Raw genomic sequence first — 15459 nt, 5'->3', positions numbered from 1 at the left:
TGGAAGGCCAGCAACAGTCTACAGAGACAATGGGACGAACTTTCATGGCATCCATAATGTCTTGGAGACAATTCAGTGAAATAAAATTGCTCAATATACTTCTGCAAATGAGACTAAATGGAAATTTAATCCATTGGTTGATTGGTGTTCTCAAGCAAATGTTTAGGAAGGTTCTGGGAAATTTGTACCTATCATACCAAGAAATTATGACAGTTTTGTGTGACATCGAAGTTGTGATGAATTCTCGGCCACTTACTTACCTGTCCAATGATGAAAGTGACCTGATGGTAATAATCCCTGCAAGGTTTCTGCAGGAGGTCACGGAAGTTGGAATGCCGATATTGACATAGTAGAAAATACAAGATTTGATGAAAGATACAGATATAGACAGAAAATAAAATAAACTTTCAGGTTGAGATTTAGGAATGAATATCTTGGACAACTAATTCTGAAGAATCACCCTACAAAAAGTCACTACAAACCCTTCGTGGGTGAAGTAGTACTTGTAGACAATGACAACTCCAGGAGACCGAACTAGCCACATTCACTGGACAAAGCTTAAATTTCACTCAATGATTGCTCCCTTATGTGCTAGATTGTTGTTGTGAGACTTGTTCATCTGAAGACTGCACGAGGGGAATTCCTGAGACTGATGCAGAGGCTATACCCACTCGAAGTAACATCCGGAGAAGACCATGCCTTCAAATAATTTAAGCAGTGTGAAAATAAGAAAGAAAGTGACCAACAGACAAGTAAATCATCAACCAGAAGTTCCAAACTCAAAACTAGTAGTGGGAGAATGGTGATTAAACAAAAAGGTATGATGATTGAGTTCCAAAAGGACAAAAAGAAGGAGGGGAGGGGGTGGAAATAATCTTGCTCTGTTTTGAAATGTGTATAGTAAATTCAGTTGTTTTTTTATCAATGTTATGTAAATGTGGATAAATGATGTACTGAGATGTTCCCACAATTTGTGCCTTTTGTACTAAGAAATGATGACAGTTTTATGTGACATGTAAATGTATGATTCCAAGAGGGTGCTTATAATTTTGAATGAGTGAACCTACACATGCGCTGATGGGTTTGCTATATAAACTCACTGATTTGTGGCCTCAGAGAGCAGTCGCTTGGCTAGAAAGGAGCGGACATCAATAAATTTATGGTCAAATTAATACTCGGTTAGAGGTATTTATGACATTAATTTATATGAAAATTCCAATTAGGTCTATACTTCATCATCTTTTCTCCTCATCCATAACTTAGCTATTTCACCTAGGCAGCTGGTTTCAGAGGATTCAAAAGGAAAAACTGAAAATCATCCATGGCAGTAAACAAATAACTGATGGAAACATTTAAATCAGCAAGTTAAAAAAATATAAATATAAGGGGGCAATATCCTGACTGATTGTCAATCAATGCCCAGGCAAAACTACATGATATAAAGAATTGAAATTATGGGGATACATTTCTACTACAGTGTGGGAACCTCACAAAAGGGTTGCAAAAAGGGGATGAAATAGGGATAAAACCCTGAAAACGAAAATATTCATTATGCTGAAACCGTTCATTGAACAAAGCTTAAATTTCACTTAATGGTTGCTCCTTTATTTGCTAGATGTTAAATACAGTAAAACAAGTTTAGAACAACTTTCAGCCCTTAAGGGTTAATACTCAAAAATAAAACTACTAATTTCTCTGAAACTGTTTGACATACAAGATTGAAATTTCACATGATGGTTCCTCCTATGTGTCTTATATTATAAGAAGTGTTCTTAAAACAATATGCCCCTGAGGAGTTTTGAATGGGGCGAGGGGTAAGGTTTGATGATACAAATATTTAAAAAAATAATGTTTGACATACGTGGCTGAAATTTCACGTGATGGTTGAAACTATACTTTGTAGACTTTAAATAAGAAGTGTCCAAAAAACAATACATGCTTAAGGGGTTTTGATTGTGGGTGAGGCCTGAAAACATAAATATTCATATCTCTGAAACCGTTTGACATACAAGGATGAAATTTCACATGGTGGTTGCTCGCATATGTCTTAGATTTTAAATATGAGGTGAGATTTTAAATGAGTAGTGGTCTTAGAGCAATACACCCCTGAATTTTTCTGACTGGTGGTAAGGCCTGATGACAAAATTATTAATTTCTCTGAAAGGTTTGGCTTACAAAGTTAAAATTTCACCTGTTTAATGCTCCTCATTCTTAAATTTTAAATAAGAAGTGGTTTTAAAACAATTCATCCCAAAGAGGTTTTGACTGCTGGTGGGTGGGTCGGGATGTTGGCATGACGCCCCATGACAAAACTATTCATTTCTCTGAAACCGTTTGACTCACAAAGTTAAAATTTCATGTGATTGGCCCTTCTTATTATATTGTAAGTAAGAAGTAGTCTTAAAGCAATACATCCCAAAGGGGTTTTGACTGAATCCCCATGACAAAAATAATATTTCTGAAACCCTTTGATGAGGTTGAAATTTCAAATGATCGTTGCTCCTCTATGTTTTAGATTTTAATAGGAAGTGATATCCAAACAATACTGTACACCCTTAAAGGGTTTTGACTGGATTGGTGAGGCCTGATAACAAAAATATTCAAATCTCTGAAACTGTTTAACATACAAGGTTAAATGTAACAAAAACTTTTCATTCTGTCAAACACACAGCAATTACAATATAAATTATAACACTATAAACATACCTGTAAAATACACACTATTATTTTCATTTCACATGATAGTTGTTCCTCTATGAATTGGAATTTAAATAAGAAGTGGCTCAATAGCTGCAGTCGCTTAAGTGCGGCCAGTATCCAGAATTCGGGAGATAGTGGGTTCGAACCCCATTGTCGGCAGCCCTGAATATGGTTTTCCATGGTTTCCCATTTTCACACAAGGCAAATGCTTGGGCTGAACCTTAATTAAAGCCACGGCCGCTTCCTTCCCACTCCTAGCCCTTTCCTGTCCCATCGTCGCCGTAAGACCTATCTGTATCGATGCGACGTAAAGCAACTAGAAAATACACACATTTATTTTTAAGGGTATGTTTATAGTGTTATAATTTATATTGCAATTGCTGTGTGTTTGAAAGAAGACTGAAAAATTTTAATACATTTAACTAAGTCAACACTGAAAAATATATTTTCATTCTTAACAAAAAAAAAAAAAAAATACGAGTTTGAAATTTCACATGATGGTCGCTCCTATATGTCCTAAATTTTAAATTAGAAGTGATTTTAAAAGAATACACCCCTAAGTAGTATTGTCCTGGAAGTGATGCCTGATGATAAAAATATTCATTTCCCTGAAACTGTTTCTCATACAAAGTTAAAACTTCACACGATAGTTGTCCCTCTATGTATTGGAATTTAAATAAGAAATGTTATGAAAATAATACACCCCAGGGGTTTTGACTGGGAGTTGGGGTGTGTGTGTGTTTATGGGAAGGGGGTGGAGGATAAACTCTGATGACAAAAATATTAATTTTTCTGAAACCATTTTATTTATGAAGTTAAAATTTCATATGGTCTTGATTTTAAACAAGAAGTTGTCTTAAAATAACACACCAATAACGGGTTTTGATTTGGAGTGAAGACAGATGACTAAATTATTCATCATTCCAAACCGCTTGACATACAAAGTTGTAATTTTATAAGAAGGCTGTTCTTTATGTTGTAGGTGTCAAGTATGATGTGGTTCAAAATATTTTGAGTAGTATATAAGGAATGTGATCATGCAGAAGTTGAAGTTCTAATACTAACCAAGACTTCAGAGCAACCAAGTCACTGGACCATATTTCCAACTCTTTTTCACCATTGCCAATAAAATCTATTTTTAAAGCTGAGGTATTTAACTGAAACTATCTTAAACTTAGTACACAACTGGAGAAAACATTTTTGAGACTTTATGCCTACCTATTCTTGCCCACACTGAATCTCTATATTTTGAAAGATTTAAATCACTCTAATTACTACTTGAATTTCCACCAGCTTAATAATACATATAGTAAACATTAAAGGAGGTTTCATCTTGAGTGTTATTACAGTAATTGGTACTGCCCTCTTTACACTCACAATTCTATGTCTTAGATTTTAAATAAGTAGTGGTCTTTAAACAATACATTGATTGGGAGCGGGAGTGAGGCCTGATGACAAAAAGATTCACTTCAAATAATATTGTATGTGTTACATACCAGAAGGTTTGAAAAAACCGTTTAATGTACGAAGATAAAATTCCAAATGGTGGTATATCTTTTAAATCCTAGGTGTGAAACATTTCACCCCTAAGGGGTAAACAAAATTGTTTGTAGTGATTGTTTAGAATTGAAACACTGGGGAATTTTATATCATGTATTTATTTATTGTTTTCTGTGGGTTTATGTTTTCTGTATGTGAATTTTGGAATTATTTGATTTTCATATGGCTTCAAGATTGTTTCATTGTCGTGGGAAAAATTGAAGTAAAATGTAAAAATTTTGGCACATACTGTAGTAGACGCGCTAGTTCGGGACGGGATGATTCCTGAGTTTCCGGTTTCATCATATTACATTCATTTTGAAGTTTCTGGATGCTACGCAAAGTTCTTTATCAGCACTAATTACTGGTCCCTAATTGGTTATAATAAAACCTGTTGTGATTGGTGGGTGAAGGAAAAAGAACGGACACTCATTGGTTGTTTTACGATTTCCTAATTTCCGGAGAGAAGCGCTTCACTAGAGCCAAGCTCTTCCGAGGCGTCCTCAAACGGTGACCAGTGAAGGGAAAGGTTGCCTTCTTCAGGTGACGGGTCTTCTTGGCCCCTCCAACAGGTAAGCACTTAGTTGTTTTTCATCTTTCAGGTTATCTTCAAATGTAATGTTCCGTTTAATTTCTTTCGCCGGAGCTTACCCGTTTTTTTCCTTCAATCACCAATATTTCAGTAAAATGACTTAGCCTACTGGCAAGTCATATCAGAGTTGTGTTAAGAGACAGTTCCCATTTCTTTTCTTGATTTTGTAAATTAGATATTCAACGCCTTTCGATGTAATCGTAAAATGTAAATTTCCCCTTAGGACTGTCTCATTTATCCCATTTCTTTTTAGTGTATTCCCATTTAGGATGGGCCCCCATTCCCAGAACTGTTTTTGAGGGGGTTGCCTTCTGAAGGTGCCCTGCACTAGGATATATATTTATATGTTGTTTCCCTTTCTTACATGTACATACTTATGACTGTATAATGTTACTTTCCTTTTTCTTTCCATCAGTATTGTATGATTTAAATGTTTCGCCATGAACAGTGGAATGTAGTGTGAGATGTTCAGACCTAGAGGTGAAATAACCTAAATTCTACCCTCGGGGTAAATTGTTATTGTGAAAAACTATCTTCGAATTTTTTAAAGGTAATTTGTTGATTATTTGTGCTCTAATTTGAATATAAATTATTAAGTAAACTTTAGAATCACCTTTGATTTCGCTTCTTCAGCATTGCCAATAACTTTCACTGCCTGATATGGTTCCTACCCGCTTCCCAATTATCCTTTCTTAGCCATCATGTTGGTTAACTTGTTTGTTATTGTATTCGGTGCTTAATGTGCGTATGGTTTCAATTTCATACATATTATTATCATGTCTCTTTGCATTAATTAGTGTTGGTGTGTAACAAGGTGGTTGCACAAATGTAGCAAATAATAATAATAATAATAATAATAATAATAATAATAATAATAATAATAATAATAATAATAATAATAATAATAATAATAATTATGACTATGACTTGTAGCTGTTTATATACTAGAACGGTTACATTGTTCATCCCTTCAAAACTGTTTGATGTACGAAGTTGTAATTTTACAAGAAGGTTATTCTTTTATGGTCTAAATGTCAAATATCATATACTCTAAAAATCGCAATATTCATTCTTCCAAAACTGTTCCTCGTGCAAACTTTAAATGGAGATTAGTCTTCTATGTTCTAGATATTAATTAAGATATATTTTTTTAAACATTCTACACCTCCAATTCTGTTCAATGTACAAGTGAAAATTCCACAGGTTGGTCGGTTCTGCATCGTAGATGTCAAATGAAATAGGGTTTTAAAACATTTGAATTCTAAAGGATTCAAATTAGTTTTAGATTCAAAAATAAATAATCATTCCTCCAAAACCGTTTGAAGTATGAATTGAGGGTGTACAGTGTACAGTGGACTTGTTCAAATTTTAAACTTTCAATGATAACTTTCAATTAAAAACCGTAGCAAAGCATGGGTATCTTGCAAGTATAATATAAAACTGCTTTGAAAATTATCTTCAGCATTATTCATTAGATCAATTTAAGTTATTAAAATAATTGTATTATTAACTTTTCTGATGAGGTTTGCTGATATATATATAAAATATATAAAACAATGTCTTTTTATAATTATAATCTTTTTATTCTATGCTTTGTGTTTATCTGGGATAAGCCAAGGGAAAGTCAAAAGTTGGATCCTTTACTTTTTTTTTTTTCCTATTTGCTTTACGTCGCACCGACACAGATATGTCTTATGGCGACGATGGGATGGGAAAGACCTAGGGATGGGAAGGAAGCAGCCATGGCATTAATTAAGGTACAGCCCCAGCATTTGCCTGGTGTGAAAATGGGAAACCACGGAAAACCATCTTCAGGGCTGCTGACAGTGGGATTCGAACCCATTATCTCCCGATTACTGAATACTGGCCGCACTTAAGTGACTGCAGCTATCGAGCTTGGTCCTTTACTTTTTTACAGCATTGTACAATGGTATACATGCCTAGTGTTATCCGCAACATACTTTTTGGATGTAACATCCTCACTGTGCTCAAGAGAGGCTTGTATCCTCTTTTGTGTTTTTTTACATGTTGTATGCATAATTTAACATGAATTGTGGTATAGTTGTCTGCATTATTTGTACCTGATCTCCATCCTCTTTAAATCTTTTAGATCATTGAGAATTGGACCTAGTAGCCTTGCCAAAAAGTTAAAGAGTGCTGTTTCCTGTATCCACAAGCACATGCACTTCCAAAAACAGTAGTGCCATATTATTCGTGGAAAACCTCTAATTACTTTTCATGAACTATCACTGAGTTCGAGGAAATTATAATTATTGTTCATTAAAAAATTCATCTTGAGTTATCAACACTGGTTAGCCTATGTCCAAACCTGTCACTAGATAAAGATTTGCTTCTATTAAACCTGGCAAACTACAAGGAGAAATGCTGACAGTCATAAAAGGCAACTAAGAAATCTCCAACATATCCTGACAATACCCTATTACATCAGTCGCATGAAGGTAGCAGGAGCATTCTTCAATCCAAAAGGCATTACTGTAAACTGGTACAATCCCCTCGGTGTCATGAAGGTGGTCAGTGGTCTAGAACTTTCCTCGAACCTCCACGTGCCAGTATTCGGAGTTGAGATCCAGCATGCTGAAAATCCTAGACGCACTTACTTGTTCCAGTCAGACTTCCAGGTCAGGCATGGGGTAGACGTCACTAACAGTCTTCTCGTTCAACCTGCGAAAGTCCACACACAGTCGGTACTCCCCATTCTTCTTTTTCGGTAGGACGATAGGTGAAGTCCAACAGGATGTAGAGGGTTCGATGAGACCTTGCCCTTCCATCTCTTAAATCTTCTGAATGAGGAAGTTGCGCTTATCCGGGTTGATTGGATATGGACGTTGCTTGATGGGTGAGAAAGTGCTGTATTCAATGGTGTGCATTACCGAGGTAGTCCGTCCTATTTTATTGAAGATGACTTCTGGAAAGTCCTTTACGGCGCATCTCAGCTCCTCTTCTTCACTTGGTTGAAGATGCGTTAATTGGATATCTCCCAGGTCTATGTCGACTTCCGCATCCTTCCAAGTCTGGAGATTTAATCGTTCCAGGCAAACCTCAGACGTCTGTCTTTTCCCAAAAAGACTTCATGGGCTGCATAGTCTAGGATCACCTTGTATTCCACCAGAAAGTCATGACCTAATATATCAGGTATCAGGTTCTGAATCAATGCAACGTCAATTACAATAGGCATGTTCATAAATTTAGAGGTTAGGTTAGTCTGTCATTGGCTGGAATAGGTTACCCCGTCTGCTGCTCCCACTACCCTTCCAAGATGGTGAGACTTCATAGGCGGTAGTAATCTGGCATCAGTCCCGTTGACAAATGAATGGCTTGCTTGGCTGTCAAGTATGGCTGAAAAATTCTCGTTGCCTATCCTTAAGATGATAGCTGGGCGGGGATGACCTGTTCTACTCACAATCTGACCACTCCCTCTCCTACTTGACCAGGGTTGCTTGTTTGTCATGTCTTGAGGTGCATTCCTGTTCCTGGTCCCATTCCCCCATCAATCCACAATGGGCTGGACCTAGTTTCCCGACATCAAGGACGGGCACTTGTTCTTCAGATGTCCTGTTCTACTCTGGTAGCACTTCCTAACAGTGCTGGTCTCTTCTGTAGCTTTGCTCCTGTGTTCCTCCTCCAACTGGGCGATGATTCAACGTAGATCATCAAAGAATCTCAGTTGTGATACTTTCACTAGGGGTCGAATCTTATCGTGGAGCAGCTCTGTGGTGTCTGGTAAGATCTCATTCTTGCTTCCTTCCGAGTGCAGATGCTTAAAGAGCTGGGACTTCTGTAGGACAAAGGCGCTAGCTCTCATGCCAATGGGTTGTACCTCAATCAGTAGCTTCCTTTTCACGCAGCTCTTCACCTCTTTGGAATTAAACCTAGTGAAGAATTCCCTCTTGAAGTCCGTCCAGTTTAATTAAGCCCTTCAAGTTATTCCACCAAGCAGCAGCTTGCCCCTTTAATCGTGATGTGATGAGTGGCACGAAGATGTCCTCTGGTAGATTAGTACTTCCTAATAGACTGACCAATCCCTTGATGAAACTGGTTGGGTTCTCTTCCAGTCGCTCGTGGAATTCCAGAAGGCTCTCCATAACCACCTTATGGTCTAGGTGTTCTGTATTGCCGGTTAGGTTTGAGGGGGTTAGAGATGTGGCGATACATTCTGTTTGAGTTAATCTATCTTCTACCATGTGAAGAATGCTTTCTCTCATATTCTGCACATCTCCCTTGATGGCTGAAATCCAGTTTTCTAACCTTCCTTCAACAGTAGAAATACGGCTCCCAAAATTTCCCACAACGGCAGAAATACAGCTTTCAAAATTTCTCTCAATGGCAGAAATTCTCCCCTCAACCTGTTGCTTTATGCCGGAAACCTGGATTTCCACCTCCTCCTTGAAGTTCAAGATGTCCCCTTCCAGCTGGCTTACCCTACTATCGATCTGTTCAACCTGTCCCAGTTTTGACCTGATGTCTGATATCTGCTATGATAATCGATTGGTGACGTCGCTAATTTGGGATGAAATTTTGTCATGTATGCTTGAAATTTTCGATTCTAGGCCCTGTTCTACTTGGTAAACCTGCGTGTACACTTGTGATATTTGTCCGGTTAAAACTGAGTTAGCTTGAGAAATTTCATCGTTTACTTTCAAAATTTGGTCTGCAATCTGTTCTGTTAGGGCGGAATTGACATCTGAAATTTTGTCAGAAAGTTTGTCATTTACTTTCGAAATTTGATCCGTTAAGTTGGAATTAACTCATGAATCAACGTCTGACATTTTGTCATTGAGTGCCTGCATCATGATCATTAAGTTAGAACACATTTTGGGAATATTTACCTCATCTTCCGATGTTTCATCCAGATCTTCATTGACCTTGATGAAAAACTTTTCGGGATCTTCTCCTTTTTTGATGAGATCTTCCCGCAATCGTGTCTGCAGCAATTTTTTCTTGCCGTTCATCAGAAGATTTCTCTTGGCAAGTTCATCTTTGAGTTGTTGAATGGACATCTTTTCTAGTATCACTTATATTTTGATGTATTTCGCACTACACTCGTATTCACTCGTAAATTCTTACATCCTGTCCACAGTCGCCAATGTTGTAGCCCAAAGACGCACACAAAATGCTGTCACTCACGTACACGGATTTTATTTGCAATTATTTACACTTTATACATTAACCACGCAAATCAACAAACCACCATTTTTAACAATTGCCTATCACAAAGCACATGGAGATTGTAACCTTGAAACAGTTGACTGCTGACTGCTTACATTAGCATGTTGGCCTAAATGCAACACGTGTTCACAAAAACAACTCCAGCTAAGCAATAATTCAACTCCACCATCAAGACTGCTTTCTTATATATGTGTTGTCTGGCCAGGCTCCTAGAAGGATATGTCACAACATATCTTCTAGCAAATTCTAGAGTGCCGAATAACATAGTTATAATGTAAAGAACATTCTGAAACCGTCCAGTGTCAAAGATATGTTATCCTGGATGTTACAGTGTGTTGCACAATGTTATTGTGGATTATACATCGTATATACAGGCAATAATAAATTATATACTATTAATTACATGTTTGTACATTAACTAAAGTCATATAAATATATATACGAGGGTCGAGTCATAAGTCATGGCAACTATTTTTTTCTCACAAACAGGAGACAACACAGGTGGTGGTGGTGATTTTTGTTTTAAGAGGAAGTACAACGAGGTAATCATCCTCTCTGAACAAATAGGTGGAAGAGAACTTTAAAATATAAAAAAGAAATAATTTATTCAACAAGTAATTTGGAAACGCAGTACAAAATAAAACAAAAAGCAATTATAGGATTAGACCGAAAGGATTACTAACGTATCAAAAGGGAACGTACGTTCCCTGAGTAACAGTACACTTGTAATTTATATACCCTTGATAAGTCCACTGTCGCACATAAAGCGGATGACGAGATCAGCAGTAGTCGCGTCATCGGCTAGTATGCGTTTGAGTGTTTCCTGCAGGCCGAGGCTCCGTCTTAGGCCAGAGATCGGCGCACTCTGTGAGGATGTGGGCCACGGTGAAGTTGGCACCACAAGAACACACTGGGGGGTCTTCCCTCTTTAGGAGATAAGAGTGCGTGGATCATAAATGACCTATCCTCAGCCTGCATAGTACTATGGCCTTTCTCCGTGAAGGTCGGAAAGAGGACCGCCACACGGTAGTTGTCTTCTTAATTGCTCTCAGCTTGTTGGGAGTTCGGATATCTAGCCACTCCGATTCCCAGGACGCCAAGATGGTTCGACGTAGCTGAGAACAAATATCCTTAGCAGGTACATTGACTGGTCTTGGAGGTAAAAGTACAGCTTTCTTTGCAGCTTCATCCGCAAGTTCATTTCCCGCAATCCCAACGTGGCTTGGAAGCCATGCGAAAGTGATTCTGGTGCCAGCATCCCATAACCTGGCTAGAAGGTCATGTATCTGCCGCACCAGTGGGTGTTGCAAGAAACAGGTTTCAATAGACTGCAGAGAGCTTAACGAATCGGTACACAACAGAAAGTGGCTTCTTTCGTCACGCAGTGCAAACTGCAGAGCCTGTAAGATGGCGTAAAGCTCTGCAGTATACACGCTACATACCTTAGGGAGCGAGATCATCGTACTCATATCATTAATGACGAAAGAGCAACCAACATTATCTCCGATTTTTGAACCATCCATGAAGATAAGTCTCGCAGCTGGATATTGGTGAACGAAGTCCTGGAAATACCTCCGATAAACGGAGGAATCCGTGTTCACCTTGGGTCCACGCAGCAGATCTAGACGTATATCCGGTCGCGGAACCAACCACGGAGGTACCTTGCTAAGAGATCTTTCAAGACAACCACCGATATCAACATTCAAATCATGACACAAGCTATCAATCCGAAACCCAACCGGCCGTGTGGCATTCGGCTGGTCTTGGTACTGCTGGTGGTATTGAGTACGATAGATGCATTGATAGCTTGGATGTAGCGGCATTTCACGAATTTTGGCAGCGTACGTGAGGAGTAACTGCTGCCTCCTTATCCGTAAAGGTGGAACTCCCGCTTCAGCGAGTAGGCTGGGAATGGGGCTAGTATGGAAAGCACCCGTTGCCAGCCTTACTCCACTATGGTGAATACTGTCTAAAAGGCTCAGCGTAGATTTTGATGCTGAGCCATAAGCCGCACTTCCATAGTCAATTCGGGAGAGGACCGTAGCCGTGTAAAATCGCAGCAGTACCGCATGGTCAGCCCCCCACGAAGTGCCGCTCAGAAACTTAAGCATGTTAAGTCTCTTCATGCAGGCAACCTTCAACTGACGGATGTGGGGCTGCCACGTAAGTCAGGAGACAACACAGAAAATCTAAGATATGCATTTGGAAATATAGGGCATGTACTTATGCACAGTGCCTGAAGATAAATTCTGACTTCAGGAGATTCTCGTAGGAAAGTGACAGAACACAGGCCATTGGTAAACATTGTTTTATTACGGTATGGACAGCAAATACACAAGACTACATATGAAGGACAGGTCTCCACTGGTTACAGACCTTTGAAATAATCACCCAAGGTTTCCACTGTGCATTGCCAGCGGTGGGGCAGGCGCTGAATACCATTCGCTGCAAGTGTATCACTAACATGTGACACCTCTCTCCGAAATGCCGTTACGATGTCCTCTTTGTTAGCAAACCGTTGTCCACGCAATGGCTTCTTGACTTTGGGGATAGATCATAGTCACACACTTAATGCTTCCCGCAGCTCTGCATGGCATTGCCGTGCATTTCTGCCGCGGAGAACTGCTATTTTAATATATGATCATTGCTCCTGCTTGTTGACTTCCATTTTGAGACGCTCTCACTCACACACTGAACTTTGGGGCATGCTTAGACCCACACTGTTGTTTACATACACCATCTAGTGGCATCATACGCAAGTACATATCGTACGTTTCCAAATGCATATCTTAGATTTTACGTGTTGTCTCCTGTTCGTGAGAACCCTCACAAACAATACGATCGTAAATAATAATGATACTAATACTAATAATTGGATGTAAACACTTCATAGCCATACATCACAAATAATAATAATAATAATAATAATAATAATAATAATAATAATAATAATAATAATAATAATAATAATAATAATAATAATAATAATAATAATAATAATAATAATAATAATAATAATAATAATGATAATGATAATGATAATAATAATGATAATGATAATAATAATAATAATAATAATAATAATAATAATAATAATAATAATAATAATAATAATAATCATCATCATCATCATCATCATCATCATCATCATCATCATCAAAAAAGTCATAAAACTAATTCAAGCTCGATATAGGCATTATTTAATAATGCTATTTGCTTTACGTCCCACTAACTACTTTTGAAGGTCTTCGGAGATGCTGAGGTGCCGGAATTTAGTCCCACAGGAGTTCTTTTACGTGCCAGTAAATCTACCGACACAAGGCTGTCGTATTTGAGCACCTTCAAATACCACCGGACTGAGCCAGGATCGAACCTGCCAAGTTGGAGTTAGAAGGCCAGCGCCTTAACCGTCTGAGCCACTCAGCCCGGCAAGGCATTATTTACCCATGGGTTAAAGAATATTGTTTTCAAGTTATATCAGTCTATTACACTTGCGTCAGTACAAGTCAAGGATGCCAGTGTAGGAGGCTTCTACTATTCATACCCTCGACACAAAGTGGGACTAGTTAGCCCTATGCTGAGCCACTTTTCCTAGGAATTAAGCTCGAACCTATTTCTTTTATAGGCTGAGAGAACCTCAGGGCCCTGCACACTACTAGAAGTAAAAGTCTCGACTTTCTGACAGAGTCAAATCCATGTCTTCCAGGTGAAGCTAGTTAAGGTTATATGTAATATCAGAGTCCCCCCATTGCTTGGCCTTAATTTATCCCAGAGCAAGAACATGATGCAAAGGTATTCTTCTGATACTCCCAAACAGAAATCAGGTGCTGTGAGGTCTATTCCTGTATTTGTGTACAAGTGTTCTCACTAAATTTATTGAAAGCTTGCTCCAAGATTGAGGTGTCTGTCTTAGAACTAGCACCATCACCTTATACAATGGCAGAGACTAAGAGATTTTCTTAATGCTCCTTGGAATGTTATATATGTTGTTCATTTATTAGTCATTGAAGACTTGCTGTAAGTTCCCATAATGTTTCCATTGTAAATGATACAATTCTATTATTGCAAAAGAAGAAAGATGCACCAAGAAGACAACTTGTCCTTTTCTACCATCTGAAAATTGAGAATTTATATCATTCATTCAACCCAGCTCCCAACTATAATGTGATAACTCATGTAATGCTAAGTTTACATTTTTCAATGGTTTTCTTTAAAATTAAAAACAAGTGTACTGTCTTTCCATTTTCCAGGCCAGACAAATTAGAAATGTTGATTTTCATCCTGTAGTGCAGAGTGAAGTGAAACACAACCAGAGAAGAAAACACAAAGAGAGAAAACGGTACAAGACACATATAAGTTAAGGTTATAGATACTTTATCATACCATCTTCATCAGGATATTCTTGAAGCAAAGAGCAATGAACAAGAATTAATATTTCAAAAGAATGCCACATTTTTTTTTTACCCAGCCCTTGAAAAAATTAAGCCAATTGCCACAATGAAACCAGAGAATGGTATAAGGTAAATTAATATGGTAATTATTGGTAAACAAAGATTTGGAATGCCATTAATGTTCGTGTAGTTTTTCAAAGGCTGTCAAAATAATATGTAGGAAGGATAAAAAAAAAAAAAAAAAAGGAACTATCAAACCATGACAAATACTGTATTATCTTAACATATTAGACTGTCAAAAAAATGTTTAAATATGTACATGTAGACACTCTAGATTATTACAAATATGCAATATTATTGTTAAAATTTTAAATAATTTGGATCCAAACTTATTACAACACAGATCTTCTATAAAGATTTAACAAACTGCATGGTACATGATATTCTGTCTGCCATCTTTCTTCTAGAAGAAATAACCAGACAGTAAATGCAGGATGGTGAGTAGGGCAGAGAGAGATCAGTATGAGAATTACTGTCAGATTACAGCAAATTCAATGCTGTGCTGTAATGTACAAACTATGCATACTTTACTTCCTTGACAGAACTTTGTAAACATAACTGGCAACTTCAACTGTATAAGCAATGACAGTAGTACAAGTAAGAATAATATTGACCTAGTTCTCAGAATAAAGTAGAGAAGTTTACAACGATTCTCTTAATTTATTTTCTTGACCTATTTACAGTGTCCTCTATTACTGTAGATATATTTATGCTGTTGCTGACTGCAAAAGGCCACATAATCAAACATTATCTTCATGCAAATAGCTATTTCAATGCTGTAGAACTTAAATCAAAGCAAAGATAGCTATTAGGAGCACATCATCATAGAGAATATACTGTAGTAATGACAACTCATAGAGCCAATTTATGTGAAAATAGCTTTTCTTGGCTTCCCTGGTACCATATGGTATTGCATGTCCCTTAAGAGAGCAAACTTTTGCAAGTTAAGTAATACACTTATGTTGCATAATTATTAAATGTGACACCATA

At 37.6% G+C, this 15459-nt stretch overlaps 1 protein-coding gene across 1 annotated transcript in view; it reads right to left on the bottom strand.

Moving 5' to 3' along the window:
* The window catches only part of cac (cacophony), a 778098-nt gene that overhangs the window by 26344 nt on the left and 736295 nt on the right, over positions 1-15459 (bottom strand). Inside the window, 1 exon segment of the mRNA XM_068225468.1 lies at positions 14402-14419. Within this exon segment, the coding sequence (XP_068081569.1) occupies positions 14402-14419 (18 nt within the window).

The sequence above is a fragment of the Anabrus simplex genome, chromosome 1, assembly GCF_040414725.1.
Source record: "Anabrus simplex isolate iqAnaSimp1 chromosome 1, ASM4041472v1, whole genome shotgun sequence".
In the NCBI taxonomy this organism is placed as follows: Eukaryota; Metazoa; Arthropoda; class Insecta; order Orthoptera; family Tettigoniidae; genus Anabrus; species Anabrus simplex.
The sequence above is the reverse complement of the archived record's forward strand: the minus strand, read 5'-3'. Positions and strand labels throughout refer to the sequence as shown.